A 21,505-nucleotide genomic window follows, 5' to 3' on the forward strand; every position below is an offset into this window, starting at 1 on the left:
CTAGAGAAAGCCTGCACGCAGTAATGAAGACCTAACACAGCCAAAAGTAAATAAATAAAATAGATAGATTAAAAAAAAATCCATACAGGGAACATTCCTGAGCCTTTCTTCAGCCAGTCTTCCAAGCCTCCCTCACACCTGGTGAAAGACTGCTCACCTCACACTTCATGCCATAACTCACACCAGTCTATTCTGACCAATGTCCCGGTTCCCTTGCTTCAGCTGGGCCCCTGCCAATGACAACTAGCAACTTGGATACACACTGAGCACAGGAGAAACTGTGACAACCTGACAGCATGAAAACCCTAACTACTGTCAGAGTAGGAAGCATACTGTACTGTTTAGAAGAAGAGAAAACAGCAGTGAAGCTAGAGCTGCAAAGAGGCTAAGGCATGGTGAAAAGAGAAGTCTGTGTGGCTAAGAGTAAGAAAGGAAGAAAGTCATGGAGAAACAGTGCTGCGTAATGAAGATGGCATGGGCTTGAATTCTGGCTCAGCCACCTCCCATATGTGGTACCCTGGATAAAAACTTCTCCAAGCCTCAGTTTCCTTATCTATAAAATGGGAATAAAAATACCTATCCTATAAACATGTGTGGGGGTGCACACGAGGATTACAGTGCCTAGCATCACATTAACTGCACTCTTAGTGTCTGCTTCCTCTCTACCCCACTCCCTTCTTTTATTCATCAGAGGCTCACTTCTAGAATATAATCACCTCCAGAAAAGATTTCCAGTCATCCTCTCCAAGATTAAAAAAAAAAAAAATCCCATTGACACCCACCTGCACTTGGCTTAAATGACCCATATACAAGGGCTCAGCTCAAATTTCTTTTATGTGATCCCCTAATTCCACCCACTAGGCAGTCCCACCCAAAGCAGATATCCTCATTAAAGCCAGCAACCCAGCAAAGATGCAGCTTCTTTACAGTTTATTTGAATTTGAATTCTTTTTTCTGGGGTATTAGTCGAAACTGTCTTAGGGTCCTCCAAATTTATTACTAAGAAAATGCAATGATGAGTGACTTCCCCGTTAGCACAGTGGTTAAAAATCTGCCTGCCAATGCAGGGGACATGGGTTTGAACCCTGGTCCGGGAAGATCCCACATGCTGAGGAGCAACTAAGTCCGTGCACCACAACTACTGAGCCTGCGCTCTAGAGCCCACATGCCACAACTACTGAGCCTGTGCGCCTAGAGCCCATGCTCTGCAACAAGAGAAGCCACGGCAATGAGAAGCACATGCATCATCAGAATGAAGAGTAGCCCCCGCTCGCTGCAACTAGAGAAAACCCGCACGCAGCAACGAAGACCCAACACAGCCAAAAATAAATAAATAAATAAATAAAAGAAAAATGCAATGATGAAACACAACTTGAATATATATGCTGAACCAATGTTACATGTGGAGTACATTGATTAAAGCATCATGATCACGAGAATGAATGTTCATAAACTGCAAGTATAGTTAATAAAGGAGGTTGAAAGGCCAAAGATGACCCTGGCAGAAGTGAGTATTTTCTTAGAGAACTCACCAGCTAGTTATCTATCTTAAAGTAAAACCAAGGGTGAATGCAGTCTAGGCACAACTAAAAGATAGCACTTTAACTCATGGATATTTAACCTGGGGTCAGAAACTACCTGAAAGTGTGCAACCAGGAAGCCTCCTCTAGAATAATTATTTTCAAAATGTGAAACCCTTAAGGATAGGCACTTACCTTGCTCACTACTTTACACCCAGGAACTAGCCTAGTACCTGGTATACAATAAGCATGCAAACACTTGTTGATAATAAAAATGAATGAATGAATGAATGAATAAATAAAAAGAAAGAATGGATGAAATAAATGGAATACTGGTATTTTCCCAAAGTGCCTAGGGGCTGCCTAGGGCAGGGCTCTAGGCCCTCAACCCTCTGACTTCAAGCAGAGCAACTGTACTTTTTTCCATCTCACATTTGAGCTTCTAAGTAAGGCTGCATATGTAAAATGCTTTTATTAAAAGTTTGAAAAATATGGAAAATCTAACTATCATTGTAATTCCCTTCCCTGAACTGCTATTATAAGTACATATAATTTAATGCTTCAATATCCCCTAAGTCAGTTTTCAGTCCCCAAGTTTTCCTGAGGTATGAGATTACATTTTACATAAGCAGTACTTGCCTATTCAACCTTATATAACCTGTACTTTCTTGTACACTGCCTCCTCAGAGAAAAGTTTGAATTTTCTATTATCAAGCAACAAGCGGACATTTTATGCCAACACATCATGCAAAGCCTGCCAGGCAACAATTTAGTTCTTGTAGTATCACCATCTCCATTGGAAGAGCAGTGCTCATACAACTATTTTAATGTACTTTGCATTCTATTCTACCATTCTTTTAACAATTTTTTTTTTTTTTTTTTTTGCGGTACGTGGGCCTCTCACTGCTGTGGCCTCTCCCGTTGCGGAGCACAGGCTCCGGACGCGCAGGCTCAGCGGCCATGGCTCACGGGCCCAGCTGCTCTGCGGCATATGGGATCCTCCCGGACCGGGGCACGAACCCGTGTCCCCTGCATCGGCAGGCGGACTCTCAACCACTGCGCCACCAGGGAAGCCCTACCATTCTTTTAATTAGTAGAAAAACAGAAAAATTAAAGTGCCAATAGGAGTGACAAATTTTATAAACATAATAAAGTTGAGAAATCATTAAGCATGCTGAAAACAGTAAATCTTTATCATTAACAGGATACTCCTTAGACTTTGGCCCCTAAGACTTTAGTCCATTGCCTATGTGTTCATTTTTAACGGAAAGGTAAAAAATGTACGACTATATCTTAAGAATAAATATTATGTCTAAAAGGCACGGTGTCATTAAGGACTTCATAGTATGTCATGAGAATACATCCCCCTTATACCCTGCAAGTCTTTGTTCAACTCAGTTTACTTCCATCCATATTTTCAGTTACACATTATATACTAAAGTAGGGAAATGCTTTTCTTTATATATCTACATTTACTCTTCACAATAATACCTACCAGCAATGGGTTCCAACTTGGATAAAAAGATTACTTAACAACATATATCAGCAATTTTAGATAGTATGGTTAATGAATGAGTCTAAGACTATTCCCTATTCCCTTTCAAAAAGAAAGGTATAAGAAGAGCATGAGCACACCAACAACAACAAAAACATGGACAAAAGAATGAGTGAGGCAGGATTACATTTCAGGATGGCGGAGGAGTAAGATATGGAAATCACCTTCCTCCCCCAAAATACATCAAAAATACATCTACATGTGGAACAACTCCTACAGAACACCTACTGAACACTGGGAGAAGAACTCAGACTTCCCAAAAGGCAAGAAACTCCCCGTGTACCTGGGTAGAGCAAAAGAAAAGAAAAAACACAGACAAAAGAATAGGGACAGGACCTGCACCTCTGGGAAGGAGCTGTGAAGAAGGGAAAGTTTCCACACACTAGGAAGCCACTTCAGTGGCAGAGATGGGGGGTGGTTGGGGGTGAAGCTTCAGAGCCATGGATGAGAATGCAGCAACAGGGGTGCAGAGGGCAAAGCAGAGACATTCCCGCACAGAGGATCGCTGCTGACCAGCTCTCACCAGCCTGAGAGGCTTGTCTGCTCACCTGCCGGGGCAGGCGGGGGCTGGGAGCTGAGGCTCAGGCTTTGGAGGTCAGACCCCAGGGAGAGGACTGGGGTTGGCAGCATGAACACAGCCTGAAGGGGGCTAGTGCTCCACAGCTAGCCAGGAGGGAGTCTGGGAAAAAGTCTGGAACTGGCTAAGAGTCAAGAGACCATTGTTTCGGGGTGAGTGAGGAGAAGAGATTCAGAACACCATCTAAATGAGCATCAGAGACAGGTGTGAGCTGCGACTATCAGCGCGGACACCAGAGACAGGCATGAAATGCTAAGGCTGCTACTGAAGCCACCAAGAAGCCTGTGTGCAAGCCATCAGGAATCACTATCCACACCTTCCCTCCCAGGAACCTGTGCAGCCGACCATTGCCAGGGTTCCGGGATGCAGGGACAACTTCCCAGGGAGAACACACGGCACGCCCCAGGCTGTTGCAATGTCACACTGGCCTCTGCTGCTGCAAGCTTGCCCCACATTCCACACCCCTCCCTCCTGCTAGCATGAGTGAGCCAGAGCCCCCTAATCAGTCGCTACTTTAACCCCCTCCTGTCCAGGGGAAGAACAGACGCCAGAGGGCGAGCTACATGCAGAGGCAGGCCCACATCCAAGGCTGAACCCCATCCAAGGCTGAACCCCAGGAGCTGTGCAAACAAAGAAGAGAAAGGGAAATTTCTCCGTGCAGCCTCAGGAGCAGCAGATTAAATCTCCACAATCAACTTGATGTACCCTGCACCTGTGGAATACCTGAATAGACAATGAGTCATGCCAAAATTGAGGCAGTGTACTTTGGGAGCAACTGTAGACTTGGGGTTTGCTGTATGTGACTGACTAGTTTCTGCTTTTTCTGTTTATGTTAGTATAGTTTTTAGTGCTTCTTATCACTGGTGGATTTGTTTACTGGTTTCGTTGCTCTCTTTTTATTACTTTTTTATTTCTTAATTTTAACAGTACTATTTTGATTTTAATAACTTTATTTTTTTTTCTTCTCCCTTTTCTTCTGACCCATGTGGCTGACAGGGTCTTGGTGCTCTGGTGGGGTGTCAGACCTGTGCCTCTGAGGTGAGAGAGCCAAGTTCAGGACACTGGTCCACCACAGACCTCCTGGCTCCACGTACTATCAAATGGCGAAAGCTCTCCCAGAGATCTCCAGCTCAACGCTAAGACCCAGCACCACTCAAAGACCAGAAAGCTACGGTGCTGGACACTCCATGCCAAACAACTAGCAAGACAGGAACACAACCCCACCCATTAGCAGAGAGGCTGCCTAAAATCGTAATAAGTTCACAGACACCCCAAAACACACCACTGGACACAGTCCTGCCCACAAGAAAGACAAGATCCAGCCTCATCCACCAGAACACAGGAACCAGTCCCCTCCACCAAGAAGCCTACACAACACACTAAAAACCAACTTTACCTACTGGGGGCAGACACCAAAAACAATGGGACATATGTACCTGCAGCCTGCAAAAATAAGACCCTAAATGCACTAAGTTAAGCAAAATGAGAAGACAGAGAAATATGCAGCAGATGAAGGAACAAAGTAAAAACCCACCAGACCAAACAAATGGTTTGGTCTGAAAAAGAATTCAGAGTAATGATAGTAAAGATGATCCAAAAATCTTGGAAATAGAATGGAAAAAATACAAGAAACATTTAACAAGGACCTAGAACTAAAGAGCAAACAAACAATGATGAACCACACTATAAATGAAATTAAAAATTCTCTAGAAGGAATCAATAGCAGAATAACTGAAACAGAAGAACAGATAAGTGACCTGGAAGATAAAATAGTGGAAGTAACTACCACAGAGCAGAATAAAGAAAAAAAGAATGAAAAGAATTGAGGACAGTCTCAGAGACCTCTGGGACAAGATTAAATACACTAACATTCAAATTATAGGGGTCCTAGAAGAAGAAGAGAAAAAGAAAGGGACTGAGAAAATATTTGAAGAGATTATATGTGAAAACTTCCCTACTATGGGAAAGGAAACAGTCACTCATGTCCAGGAAGTGCAGAGAGTCCCATACAGGATAAATCCAAGGAGAAACAGGTGAAGACACATATTAATCAAACTATCAAAAATTAAAGAAAAAGAAAAAATACTGAAAGCAGCAGGGAAAAGTAAGAAATAACATACAAGGGAATCCCAATAAGGTTAATAGCTGATCTTTCAGCAGAAAATCTGCAAGCCAGAAGGGAGTGTCAGGACATATTTAAAGTGATGAAAGGGAAAAACCCACAACCAAGATTACTCTACCCAGCAAGGATCTCATTCACATTCGACAGAGAAATTAAAATCTTTACAGACAAGCAAAAGCTAAGAGAATTCAGCACCACCAAACCAGCTCTACAACAAATGCTAAAGGAACTTCTCTAGGCAGGAAACACAAGAGAAGAAAAAGACCTACAAAAACGGACCCAAAACAATTATGAAAATTGTCATAGAAACATACATATCGATAATTACCTTAAATGTAAATGGATTAAGTGCTCCAACCAAAAGACAGAGACTGGCTGAATGGATACAAGAACAAGACCCATATATATGCTGTCTACAAGAGACCGACTTCAGACATCGAGACACATACAGACTGAAAGTGAGGGGATGGAAAAAGATATTCCATGCAAATGGAAATCAAAAGAAAGCTGGAGTAGCAATTCTTATATCAGACAAAAGAGACTTTAAAATAAAGACTATTACAAGAGACAAAGAAGGACACTACATAATGATCAAGGGATCAATCCAAGAAGAAGATATAAAAATTGTAAATATTTATGCACCCAACATAGGAGCACTTCAATACATAAGGCAAATGCTAACAGCCATAAAAGGGGAAATCGACAGTAAAACAATCATAGTAGGGGACTTTAACATCCCACTTTCACCAATGGACAGATCATCCAAAATGAAAGTAAATAAGGAAACACAAGCTTTAAATGATACATTAAACAAGATGGACTTAATTGATATTTATAGTACATTCCATCCAAAAACAACAGAATACACTTTCTTCTCAAGTGCTCATGGAACATTCTCCAGGATAGATCATATATTGGGTAACAAATCAAGCCTTGGTAAATTTAAGAGAACTGAAATCGTATCAAGTATCTTTTCCAAACATAATGCTATGAGACTAGATATCAATTACAGGAAAAAAACTGTAAAAAATACAAACACATGGAGGCTAAACAATGCGTTACTAAATAACCAAAAGATCACTGAAGAAATCAAAGAGGAAATCAAAAAATATCTACAAACAAATGACAATGAAAACACGACCACCCAAAACCTATGGGATGCAGCAAAAGCAGTTCTAAGAGGGAAGTTTATAGCAATACAATCCTACCTCAAGAAACAAGAAACATCTCAAATAAACAACCTAACCTTACACCTAAAGCAATTAGAGAAAGAAGAACACAAAAACCCCAAAGTTAGCAGAGGAAAGAAATCATAAAGATCAGATCAAAAATAAATGAAAAAGAAATGAAGGAAACAAAAGCAAAGATCAATAACACTAAAAGGTGGTTCTTTGAGAAGATAAACAAAATTGATAAACCATTAGTCAGACCCATCAAGAAAAAAAGGGAGAAGACTCAAATCAATAAAATTAGAAATGAAAAAGGATAAGTAACAACTGACACTGCAGAAATACAGTGGATCATGAGAGATTACTACAAGCAACTCTATGCCAATAAAATGGACAACCTGGAAGAAATGGACAAATTCTTAAAAGCACAACCTTCTGAGACTGAACCAGGAAGAAATAGATAATATAATAGACCAATCACAAGCACTGAAATTGAGACTGTGATTAAAAATCTTCCAACAAACAAAAGTCCAGGACCAGATGGCTTCACAGGTGAATTCTATCAAACATTTAGAGAAGAGCTAACACCTATCCTTCTCAAACTCTTCCAAAATACAGCACAGGGAGGAATACTCCCAAACTCATTATACGAGGCCACCATCACCCTGATACCAAAACCAGACAAAGATGTCACAAAGAAAGAAAATTACAGACCAATATCACTGATGAATATAGATGCAAAAATCCTCAACAAAATACTAGCAAACAGAATCCAACAGCACATTAAAACGATCACACACCATGATCAAGTGGGGTTTATCACAGTAATGCAAGGATTCTTCAATATATGCAAATCAATCAATGTGATAAACCATATTAACAAATTGAAGGAGGAAAACCATATGATCATCTCAACAGATGCAGAAAAAGCTTTTGACAAAATTCAACACCCACTTACAATAAAAACTCTCCAGAAAGTAGGCATAGAGGTAACTTACCTCAACAAAATAAAGGCCATACATGACAAACCCACAGCCAACATCATTCTCAATGGTGAAAAACTGAAACCACTTCCTCTAAGATCAGGAACAAGACAAGGTTGTCCACTCTCACCACTATTATTCAACATAGCTTGGAAGTTTTAGCCACAGCAATCCGAGAAGGAAAAGAAACAAAAGGAATTCAAATTGGAAAAGAAGAAGTAAAGCTGTCACTGTTTGCATATGACATGATACTATACACAGAGTATCCTAAAAATGCTACCAGAAAACTACTAGAGCTAACCAATGAATTTGGTAAAGTAGCAGAATACAAAATTAATGCACAGAAATCTCTTGCATTCCTATACACTAATGATGAAAAATCTGAAAGAGAAATTAAGGAAACACTCCCATTTACCACTGCAACAAAAAGAATAAAATACCTAGGAATAAACCTACCTAAGGAGACAAAAAACCTGTATGCAGAAAACTATAAGACAATGATGAAAGAAATTAAAGATGATACAAACAGATGGACAGATACACCATGTTGTTGGATTGGAAGAATCAACATTGTGAAAATGACTATAATACCCAAAGCAATCTACAGATTCAATGCAATCCCTATGAAACTACCAATGGCATTTTTTACAGAAGTAGAACAAAAAATTTCACAATTTGTATGGAACACAAAAGACCCTGAATTGCCAAAGCAATCTTGAGAAAGAAAAACAGAGCTGGAGGAATCAGGCTCCCTGACTTCAGACTATACTATAAAGCTACCGTAATCAAGACAGTATGGTACTGGCACAAAAACAGAACTATAGATCAATGGAACAGGATAGAAAGCACAGAAATAAACCCACACACATATGGTCACCTTATTTTTGATTAAGGAGGCAAGAATATACAACGGAGAAAAGACAGCCTCTTCGATAAGTGGTGCTGGGAAAACTGGACAGCTCCATGTAAAAGAATGAATTTAGAACACTCCCTAACACCATACACAAAAATAAACTCAAAATGGATTAAAGACCTAAATGTAAGGCCAGAAACTATAAAACTCTTAGAGGAAAACATAGGCAGAACACTCTATGACAAAAATCACAGCAAGATCCTTGTTGACCCACCTCCTAGAGAAATGGAAATAAAAACAAAAATAAACAAATGGGTCCTAATGAAACTTAAAAGCATTTGCACAGCAAAGAAAACCATAAACAAGGTGAAAAGACAACCCTCAGAATGGGAGAAAATATTTGCAAATGAAGCAACTGACAAAGGTTTAATCTCCAAAATTTATAAGCAGCTCATGCAGCTCAATATCAAAAAAACTAACTACCCGATCCAAAAATGGGCAGAAGACCTAAATAGACATTTTTCCAAAGAAGATATACAGATTGCCAACAAACACATGAAAGGATGCTCAACATCACTAATCACTAGAGAAATGTAAATCAAAACTACAATAAGGTATCACCTCACACCAGTCAGAAGGGCCATAATCAAAAAATCTACAAACAATAAATGATGGAGAGGGTGCGGAGAAAAGGGACCCCTCTTGCACTGTTGGTAGGAATGTAAATTGATACCGCCACTATGGAGAACAGTATGGAGGTTCCTTAAAAAACTAAAAATAGAACTACCATAAGACCCAGCAATCCTACTACTGGGCATATACCCAGAGGAAACCATAATTCAAAAAGAGTCATGTACCACAATGTTCACTGCAGCTCTATTTACAGTAGCCAGGACATCGAAGCAACCTAAGTGTCCATCAACAGATGAATGGTTAAAGAAGACGTTGCACATATATACAGTGGAATATTACTCAGCCATAAAAAGAAATGAAATTGAGTTATTTTTAGTGAGGTGGATGGAACTAGAGTCTGTCATACAGTGTGAAGTAAGTCAGAAAGAGAGAAACAAATACCATATGCTAACAGATATATATGGAATCTTAAAAAAAATGGTTCTGAAGAACCTAGTGCCAGGACAGGAATAAAGATGCAGATGTAGAGAATGGACTTGAGGACATGGGGAGGGGGAAGGGTAAGCTGGGATGAAGTGAGACAGTGTCATGGACATATACACACTACTAAATGTAAAATAGACAGCTAGTGGGAAGCAGCCACATAGCACAGGGAGATCAGCTCGGTGCTTTGTGACCACCTAGAGGGGTGGGATAGGGAGGGTGGGAAGGAGACACAAGAGGGAGGAGATATGGGGATATATGTATATGTAGAGCTGATTCACTTTGTTATAAAGCAGAAACTAACACACCACTGTGAAGCAATTATACTCCAGTAAAGAAGTTAAAAAAAATTAAAAATTAAAAATTTTTTTTTAAAAAATGAAGGAAAGAATAGCATAGACCAATAAAACTAATAGCTGCTTCTTTGAGAAGATAAACAAAATTGATAAACCATTAGCCAGACTCATCAAGAAAAAAAGGGAGAAGACTGAAATCAAGAGAACTAGAAATGTAAACGGGAAGTAACAACTGGTTCAGTCTCAGGTTGTGCTTTTCTAAGTAACAACTGACACTGCAGAAATACAACGGATTCTTAGAAAAGATTTTCTAAGAATCCTTTCTAAATACAAACGATTCCTGCAAGAGGGAGGGGATATGGGGATATATGTATATGTATATGTATAGCTGATTCACTTTGTTATACAGCCAAAACTGATAGACCATTGTAAGGTAATTATACTCCAGTAAAGATGTTAAAAAAAAATAATAATGTAAAGAATAAATGAATGGAAAGTAGAAAAAAAAACTTAAGTGCAATTAAAATAAGTGAACTGAAAAAGAAAACAAAAAAAAAGAATGAGCGATTCACCAAATAAGAAATAAACACATTAAAAATATTCTTGAGAAGAGGACACTGGGTTGGCATTCTTCTAAAATTATAATGCTAAATGCTGATGAAGGGTTTAATGAAGAAGAGGGGAGTATAAATTGACAATCTCCCTTGAAAGCTATAGGGGAAGGCTGTTTCAGGAATATTAAAAATATTTATGTCTTTTGTTCTGACAAATGTTTTATGAATCTATCTGTCCTAAGCTAAACAGAGATTTGGTTGAAGATTTATGTACAAGGATGTTCAACACAGTATTATTTAACATAGAGAAAAACCTGTACAATATAGATTAATGGTTTAGTATGCTTATTCATAAAATGGTATATCACATAACTGTTAAAAATCATATTTTCTTAGAACATTCAATGTCAGGTGGAAATGTTCATGATATAATATTTAAAATTGAAAGTATGGAAAGTTATTTACACGGAATGACTCAATTTTGTAAAATTCACACACAAACACACACACTCACAAACAACTGAAATATCAGAAGGAAATCCACAAGCATGTTACTAATAATTATCTTTGGGTTGTAGGATTATGGGTGATCATTAGTATCACCTTTATACTACTCTATATTTTCCCAATTTCTACAGTGAGCAGTTATTAATTTTACTACTTAGAGATTATAAAAAAGGGGACTTCCCTGGTGGCGCAGCTGTTAAAATTCCGCCTGCCAACGCAGGGGACACAAGTTCGATCCCTGGTCCAGGAAGATCCCACATGCTGTGGATCAACTAAGCCCGTGCGCCACAACTACTGAGCTTGTGCTCTAGAGCCTGCGAGCCACAACTACTGAGCCCGAGCACCACAACTACTGAAGCTCGAGCGCCCAGAGCCCATGCTCCGCAACAAGAGAAGCCACCGCAATGTGAAGTCCGTGCACCACAGCGAAGAGTAGCCCCCACTCGCCGCAACTAGAGAAAGCCTGCACGCAGTGACGAGGACCCAACGCAGCCCAAAAAATAAATAAATAAATAATAAGGAAGTTATAAAAAAGGAAATGGTGGGATAAAATGTAAGTAACTAACAGATAATAAAATTATATAGCCACTCTAATACTGACTCAGTAAGCCAAACAGTCCACAATTGGTTAAATTTGGATAAATTATAATTTCAAATATTCAGGGAGGATCCTGAACAGAAAGCAAATTAAGAGGAAGAAAGGTACACCAACTGAGGTCCAATCCTCCTACAATAACACAACAAACTCCCAATACATGAATTCAGTAGCATTTCCCCACTTAATGCCTACTGAAATTATAACATCTAATTAGAGAATTAGTTATAGCTGACTTACTCCCTTACAGAAAGTCTGTAAATGATTATTTTGTTTTGAGGAGGGGTTATCGCATAAAAATAAAAAATATAAAACTGCAGATGGAAATTTTTGTTAAGTCAGTAGTCAACAGAAGATAATGGAATCTGTTTACTTCTGCCTGCAACCACAAGTTAGTCTAATGATGTACTGTCTCTTCTTCTAAATGATTAAGGCTGAATGAAACACTTTCCTTCACGACTGGGCTGGTTTGTAGTAATTTTGCATTTGCATAAATGAGCGAGCTCTAATGGACTGAGTTGAAAAGGTCAGCTATCAGCCCGACCACAGATGACTTCCGCTAAGACTTACACAGTTCCTTAAGGTTCTTCTAATTTAAACATTTTTTATTGTCTAAAAATGTTGTATTTTGTCTTATGCAACTTGTATTGCTTTAAAAGTATACCCAAATAAATCTGCAAATTTCATATTGAAATCATTTTGGAGAACACACCGATTAAAAGATGTCTTCATTAAAGTCCTTTGAAAGTAAAGGATTATTTTATGAAGAACTAATCATACACATATACCTAATTTTCATCTTTTAAAAATTTAGATTTTTTCACATACCAGGTTTACTTAAGGCAAGACACCTCTTCTGTGTAGGTTAGGACATAGTAAAAGATGACCTAAGATCAAGGCCAGGATCCTTGTCTCTCTGTGTCTCACTTCTCTCATATATAAATTGGGGATACTTCCATGTAATGTATAAGGTTATGAGAGTAAAGTGGAATAACAGTGTGATACCACTGCATCCAGATCAATGATTGTCAAACTTTAGTGTGTGTCAAATCACTAGAGAGGGCTCATTCCCAGAGTTTCTGATTCAGCAAGCCTGGGGCTCAGCCAGAGATTCTGTGTTTCTAACAAGTTCCCAGATCTGGCCAGTCTGGGACCACACTTCAAGAACTACGGATCTAGACAGACCTGGGCACAATTTTTTTTGCACTACGCGGGCCTCTCACTGTTGTGGCCTCTCCCGTTGCGGAGCACAGGCTCCTGATGCGCAGGCTCAGCGGCCATGGCTCACGGGCCCAGCTGCTCCGCGGCAGGTGGGATCTTCCCAGACCGGGGCACGAACACGTGTCCCCTGCATCGGCAGGCGGACTCTCAACCACTGCACCACCAGGGAAGCCCCTTTTCTGACTCTTAAACTAGAAATATAACTACCTCATTGTGGAGTTTAAGAATTATGGAAGTAATGCACATTGCCTGTTGAACACAGTGCCTAGTTTATAAGACAGTGGTAATAGTAGCTGTTACCACCACTATTGCTACTATTTCTACTAAGCAATGGAACATGTAGAACATTAACACCAGAAAAATTTTTAATTGCATTAAACTGCACTGTAATTTAGAGTTCCTTATATTTTACATTAATTCCTTTTCTGACAAAATTATAAAAGTTAATTATAAACTAGTTGACAAATTTCTATAATAACTTTTTTGTAGCAGTTAAGAGAATGGCTCTAGAGCACAACTGTCTGTGTTCAAATTCCAGTTCTGTAATACACCACGTGTCTGTGGCCCCCAGTTTCCTTATCTATAAAATAAAAACAATAATAGTACCTACTTCATAAGGTTGTGAGAACTGAACGGCTTAACCTACATAAACCTCTGAATAGTGCCTGGCATAAAATAAACATTTGATAAATGTAGCTATCATCATTATTATTATTATTACTATTATTCCAATACACTATCAGTAACATTATAAATATATATATATATATTTATATATACATTAAAGCATTAAATAGGTTTAATTTTATTTGAAGGTAAAATTCAAATAACTGGGTATTTTTCTAATTATTAGTATGAACTATAGACTATTTAGTCTTTTATTAGGTTGAGACATATGAACTGCTGATATGTAACTACTTTTGACTGATAAAAACAGTACGTACTTTCATATGGCTGTAGCTAGTAGCTTTCACCCCAACCTCTCTGATCATTCCTTTGAGCCCGTTGATGGTTCTACCCTAGTGCACTCCAAGGTTTGGTTTTCAGCTCTCTTTTCACTCAGATCTCCCAGGAGGTTCATACCCACTATTACTACAGTTTTAACCACAGACTGAAAATCCAGAGGTCTTATCTAGCTCATAGATACATTTTGTTGGCCTACATAATTGCTTTTTAAAACCTGAAGATTTAACACTCACATATTCAAACTCTCAAGCACAAAAAAATCTGGATTTCTGGCTTCTCTTGAAAAACTGGATGATCTAGCAACACTGGACAAGCATTACCAAAAGCCTACAACTGTCTGGAATTAAGTAGCAGCTACCACTTCAAATAGGGCATGAGTTCTCTAAATTGCTAGTCTTCAGTCAGCTTTACTCTTCACTCATTTACTTATCTGCCTAGCCCTGAGGCATTCAATTTTTCAAATTTTAATTCTACCTTCCAGCAATATGTTGATAACCACTAATCTCCATCTCCAGCCCAGACTCAGATCCAACTGGCATCACCGTCAATACCTGTGAGTCTCACAGACACCTCAAATATAAGTCCCTCACCACCTCTGTTTTAGATTCTCTATTTCAGACGTTGACAACATCCAAACAAAACAGTAAGCCAAGTCTTACTAACACGTTTACTACTCTCATTCTCTCACCTCCCATTTCCAAGCAATCAACAGTTCCTAAAGATTTATCAATACTTCCTAAAAATCTCAAGTCTATTTTCCTCTTCTCCTTCCCCATTACCAATGCTTTAATCCACTCAGGGCCTTAACAATCAAGGCTATTTATCTAGAGCCCCTGTCTTACTCATCTCCTCTCTGCTTAAAACTCTGCTTCATTGGCTCCTCACAGACTCAGGATAAAAATAAACCTTTTCATATTAGATGTAGGCCTCTGACTATCTTTACAGCCTCATCTCCTGCCCACTGTTCTAAAGGTACCAAACATTTGTAGTTCTCTGAACATATCCGGTAGCATCATATTTCCATACCTTTGTACATGCTACAACAACCCATCTGCCTGGTACATTTCTGTTCAATCTTCAGAACTCCACCAGTTAGAGGAGGTAAGGAGGGAGAGGTGGGAGACAGAGCCTGGTGACAAGGGACTTTTAATTTTTATATTATATAAATCTGAACAACTCAAAATTTTTAGAACTAGTATAATTTTAAATTTTGATTATTTTAAAAAGAATTACTCGGTAACAAGAAAAACTCTGCTCTTCTGTGCAGCACTGAGTGATTGTCTCTTTTGCCTCTCCATTATTTCAGTGTTCTATACATATTTCTACTACTACAGCATATTTCATACTACATCATATACTTCTTTACAAGCTCCTTAACTTCCTGGCTCATGTCTTATTAACCTGTATACCCTCAGTTCTGAGCACAGGAAGTAGTACATACTAGGCATACATTGAATGTTTGAACTCAACAGCCAGTCTAATTAATACCAAAACTGCTTTCCACACAATGTCTAGCCAAGAAGCCAAATGCAAAAGACTTTGGCTGACTGATAGGAAAAGCGATCATTTCTTGCTATTGCTCAAAAGGAAAGAGCCAGTTTATAAAGATGAATTGGCAACTATTTTCTTTTTAATCTCTGAAAAACGACAGAATGAAGCTGTAGTTTTCAAACCTTTTTAAAGCTCTAACATGGTAGGATTGTAATTTCAATTATTACCTAAAGGGGAAAAAATAGAGTATTTCTTTTTCAAAACTAAAGTTAATTTAAATTAACTTTGTTCAAAGAATTTTATGGCATCTCTTTAAAACTGGAGATATTCTGAAATATCAAGTTACCAGAACTGGGAATCATTAGAATGAAAAATTATCTGTTGTTTCAGGAAAGTTCGTTCTCTTCATGACACCAGTCCTCTCAATTATTAACAAATGATGTTTCAGGATACAGGACATGTAGGTCAGTTAGAGATTCAAACCACAGTGGAAATGAAGGTGGTGGGTAATAGCCTGCCTACATATATTTCCATACATTTGACTTCCTTTCTTGTTACTATGGATGAACTGTCCATGCTCCCAGCCAAAGGCAGTGCCCCACCTGTGTATTAGGCCCCATCCTGTCTTGCCTTCTGAAGGACACTGATCCAATAATTCTCCCCTTTCTCTCTTGCATCATCAATTTTTCCCTCTCTACTGAATCACTGCCAACAGCATAAAAACATGCTATTATTGCTCTTATCTTTAAAAAAAGATATCTCATCTTTATCTCATTTCCCTCCTCCAGCTACTACTGTATTTCTCCCCTTCCCTTTACAGCACAACTTGAAAGCACTGTCTATACTCTCATCTTTAAGTTGTTCTTCTCAAGGTTACCAATAGACTCTTAATTGTTAAATCCTGGGATCATTTCTTAGCCCTCAACTTTCTTGATCAGGAGCATTTGACACAGTTGCTGATGCCTCTCACCTCCTAGAAACACTTTCTATCTTGACTTCCCACGTACCACATTAACCTGGTTTTCCTCCTCCTTTTTGGTTGCTTCTTTTCAATCCCTTTTGCTAGCTCCGCCTCATCTCTGTGTCTTCCAAATAAATGTTGGAGTGCTTCAGAGTTCATTACTTGGACCTCTTCTCTTTTCTCTCTACACTTATTCCCAAATTCTCATGGCTTTAAAAACCACCTATATGCCAATGACTCCCAAATTTATTTCTTCAGGCTGGACTTTTCTCCTGAATTCCACACTTCAACTGACTACTTGACATCTCCATTTGGATGTCTGATAGGCATCTAGAACTTGATTATAAGTATGTCCAAGGCTAAGTTCCTGATGCCCACCTGCCACTCCCAAACTAGTTCCTCCTGCAATCTTCCCCACCTCAGTTAACGGCAACTCCATTCTTGTTGCTCAAGACAAAAATATGGTGTCATCCTATACTACTGTCTTCCTCTCACATGTTACAGTTCAACCTTCAAAAAAATATAATATCTAACAACAGACTACTACTTAGCAATATAAAAGGAACTACCAATATATGCAACAAGATGGGCGAATGTTAAAAACATTATACTGAGCTAAAATAAAGCCAGACAAAAGACAATACATACTGTATGATTCCATTTATGTGAAACTCTCCAAAAAAAAAAAAAATCGAATCTTTAATGATAGATCAGCAGTTGTCTGGAGCCAGAGGCTGGGAGTGGAGACTGACTGAAAGAATAAAAGAAACTTTTGGGTGACAGAAATGTTCTACATCTTCATTATGGTAGCAGCTACATGAGTAAGTAAATTTGTCAATATTCATTGAACGTTATAGAGTGTACATTTTATTGTATATTAATTACAGCTCAATAAAGTTGATTATACATACATAATAAGCCAGATAATCACACACACATAAGCCAGATAATCTCATGTTGCCTGAGACTCCCATAACTATTATAGTAGAAAAGTATCCATTTAAAAAATACATATAACACTTCATTTATCCTTGTCATTTAAATGATTCATTAAAGGAGTTGCCTGTTTTATAAGCAAGCCACATAAATATGGAAGTGTTAAAGGGGAGGTCAGTTTAACATAAATAATTTAAATCAGAGAAGGTAGAGGTGCCTTTGCTCTAGGGGCCTGGATCTCCTCTCCTTTAAACAGGCAAACAATACAGCTTCTGGAAGTCCAAAGAAGATGTCTCCTTAGTAACTGCAGAAGAGAGAATTCCATACTGCAGCCTTCACCTGCATCTAGCAGCTATTACTTGAAACACATTAACGTATTCAACTTCATTCAAGTAAAGAGTTCCAGATTGTGGGCATTATCTGCTTTCATTTATAAGCAGCGGTATATATTTAACCTAAAAATAAAGGCCATGGGCTTTCATAATAAGATTTTAAATGTTTTATGAAATTAAACGTAGTAGAAAATTTCAGGAGGACATCATTAGTTTATAGCAGTCTGAGTAAAGAATATGACCAAACATAATAAATACTTTAAGAATGCTTTTTCCTAAAAGCATTAGAGATATCACGAGTGAGTACACTGGTTTGTCTTTATTATATATAAGCTGGATCTTTCATTTCTATGTGCCAATTTCTTAAACAAGACAATGAAATAAAATAACTTCAATACACTATCCTAGTATAGAAGGACAATAGCTGCCGGAACATCTTGTATAACATATCTGGTCACCGTTAGACATCATAACCAAAACATTTGTAAGCTATAAATTTACTATTTCTTTATCTTGGTATGCCTAGCATCTATCACAGTGCATTGTCACTTGCAGTTCAAAGAAAGTGCAAATATTCTCAATTTTTAAGTTTCTTGGACTGCTTTAAACATAAAATAGAGGTTACTCTGGATAGGCAAAATAGCAAAAACATTAGTAACAAAGCTAACAGGCACTCCTAATAGATGAGAGGTACATTAGGACAGGATCATTAAAATTGACTTTTATTTGCTGGTTTAGAGTTTTCAAAGCAAGATGAAATGAGAATGATCATCTAGTACCTTACCCTTTCTACCGGTGAACCATAGCATGCAATGCCGAAACATAGCAGTGGCAGATGGCATTTGGTGTTATGAACTATAAAAAGGATAACAGCAGAGAAATGATGGCTGGCAGACAAGACGCAGAAATGCAGATGAAATGAATGCAAACTTGTAGTTCTTGAAGCAAAGCAAAACCTTTAAGCCAAAGGCTGCTACTAGCTTCAATTTATATTTTGAGTTTTACACGGACAAACACTGCAGCCTTCACAATCAGTCTTTGGACTTTTCATGCAGAAGCAGAGCCACACTCCTCGATAAGGAAGACCAGCAACCTTCTGCAAACACAAGCCAGCAGCAGCAGCCCATCACTCTCTCCCTTCACTGATTTTCATCGTTTCAATTTTTAATTTTCAATTGCAGCCAGATCCACAGTCGTTTCAAATAGATCTGTATCCACTGCAGATACGATTAAATCCCTGCCTAACCTGCAGCACCACTTCATCCAGAACGTTCCTGTGCACTTGTTCATGCAGGATCAGTTGCAAAACCATTCAAGTCACCCAGCAAACAACCCAAAAGAGAAGGAAAGAAGCAGCTGGGACTATGAAGAGAAAGAATCTTTTCTTTCAGCTCACCCTGGAAATGGAAGGTTTTCTGATCAACAGTTATTGTGAAGGTGCTGTCGTCCTCATCGTCTATACCAATCACAGCTCCCTGTGAAACAAAGAGCAAAATCCCAATAAGGCAAACAATGACATCAGCAATATTCACTACTGCTACAGCCCTGTAACGCTCAATGCACCGATGGCACTGGAAGCAGGCTAGACACAGAAAAGGGGAATCTGAGACTCTAGCTTTGCTTAAGGAGGAAGAACTAAACGAGCGGATGGCAGGGCACTGTGGTACTCTGCAAGGGTACTTTCTACCCTTGCTTAAGGGGCATGGATATGGGGGAGGGGGAGGGGATAAACATAGAAGCTGAGTCTAGAATCCGTTTAAGAGCCAGCCACTGATCCTTTCGGAGCTTTAGACTGTTCTCTAAAATGGGAGTCACCGGGTTGTTCTGAGGCTCAAAGAACACAAGTGCTCTTCATCAGGCTGCTTCTGTGTTATATTTGTTAGTTCAGAAATGCCAGGCGACACTTGCTTCAAAACACTGTCCCAGTGGCTTCTTCAAGGTATGCTCTCAAAACCACCTGTCCGTGGCTCTGCTACTGCACTTCCACATTATACTGTGGTTATCTATGTCTGCCTTCTCCCACTGAACTGCTACAAGATCTTGGAAGTCAAGGACTACTTTATTTATTTTGATACATGGCACTCAAGTACACACTCAGTATATGTTTTCTAAATAAAAACATGAACAACTCTCTAAAAGAGGCGGGGGGGGGGGTAAGGTAGGCCTGCATTTATAAGTTGTTTGTTTCAGGAAGGTGGATAGAGTGGGTTTTAAACTTTTTCTTTTTGGTATTCAACTATATGCAGCATATTAAGACAACAGGAATTAGGAAAGCAACATGAAGCTATGCAAAATAGGGAGTCTACTGGTCAGTGTCCTTAAGAAATAAGTGTCTTAAGTATTCCAGAGAGAATAGCTAGAGAACATGGCACAGGTATAATGCTCCAGGTTAGTGACAAAACAAGCAGTATGCAACAGACAAAACTAGGACCTTGTAGATGGGGATTGAAAGGACTTAAGGGGCGAAGATACCTAATCCCATGAAAAAAAAGGCTACTCCTATCCCAGGAGGATTAGGTAATAGAGCCAAACATTTACAGGTTACCACCACCCCTTCCAAAAGTTCATTTTATGTCACTTTGTCTATTCTAATGCAGGTCTTTCACAAAAGCAGTCTCCAACTTACAATGGTTTGACTTATGATTTTTCAACTTTACGATAGTGTGAAAGCAATACACATTCAGCAGAAACCGTACTCTGAATTTTGAATTTTGATCTTTTCCTGGGCTAGCAATATGTGGTGATGATACTCTCTCATGATGCGGGGCAGCAGCTCCCCATCAGCCACGTGATCACAAGGAGGAACAAGATACACTGACAACCATTCTGTACCTCATCAACCATTCTGTTTTTCAGTACAGTATTCAATAAATTACATGAGCTATTCAACCCTTTATTATAAAACAGGCTTTGAATGAGATGATTTTGCCCAGCTATATGCTCACGTAAGTGTTCTGAGCACGTTTAAGATATGTGAGCCTAAGCTATGGTATTCAGTAGGCTAGGTGTATTAAATGCATTTTTGACTTATGATATTTTCAATTTACAATAGGTTGATTGGTATGTAACCCCATTGTAAGTCTGTACCTGTTTTCACTTACCAAAAGAAATCTGGAAATTTTCCAGAAAACAGGTGAAAAGCGAAAATCGCATTCAGCATTTGTTTTGCCCTGAGCCATTACAGAGGCAGTGTTCACGCCAAATAGCAAGAGTAGAACCGCCAAGCTCCCTCCCCAGGAACTACACTCAGCATCTCAGCATCAAGCTGTCACAGCTTTGAACTGTGTCTGTGAGCATCTGGGCTTTACCTCTGTTTATTTTGCGTATCTGTTAGGAAGCTGCAACCTAAAGTAATTGCTTTTGCACTTTACCCATTTCGCCTTACAAAAGGTTTCATAAGAACACTCTTCTTTCAGATAGGAGGGGAAACATGTATTTATTTCTTCTCAGAGGCTGTCTGGATGAACCCCAACTCTATCCAAATCCCATCAACTTGAATTACCTTAGTTATTCCTCTGTGTCATATTGGGTAGGGATTTTTATCCCCATTTTCACATACGGAAAGTGTATCCAGAGTATAATGACTCACCCAAGGTCATACAGAGTTAATGGCAGAACCAGACCATTGGCATGGTACCTACTTATTCCATGACAGCAGACAAAGACACACCTTAGTGGGTAAGCACGTGTGGGAGCAACTCATTCTGGTTAACTTTATTTCATGGTTAATGGAGCTAATCTTCTAACTTAA

At 38.9% G+C, this 21,505-nt stretch overlaps 1 protein-coding gene across 2 annotated transcripts in view; it reads right to left on the minus strand.

Annotated features, from left to right (window-relative positions):
• OSBPL9 (oxysterol binding protein like 9) overlaps positions 1-21,505 on the minus strand; it is a gene marked incomplete at its 5' end in the record, with an annotated part of 168,637 nt that overhangs the window by 87,919 nt on the left and 59,213 nt on the right. For both annotated transcript variants that reach the window (XM_081224123.1, XM_081224122.1), the window contains one exon: positions 19,151-19,229. In XM_081224123.1, coding sequence (XP_081080249.1) covers positions 19,151-19,229 — 79 coding nt within the window. The remainder of the gene's footprint in view (positions 1-19,150; positions 19,230-21,505) is intronic.

Source organism: Mesoplodon bidens (genome assembly GCF_964165515.1).
Source record: "Mesoplodon bidens genome assembly, chromosome: 2".
NCBI lineage: Eukaryota > Metazoa > Chordata > Mammalia > Artiodactyla > Ziphiidae > Mesoplodon > Mesoplodon bidens.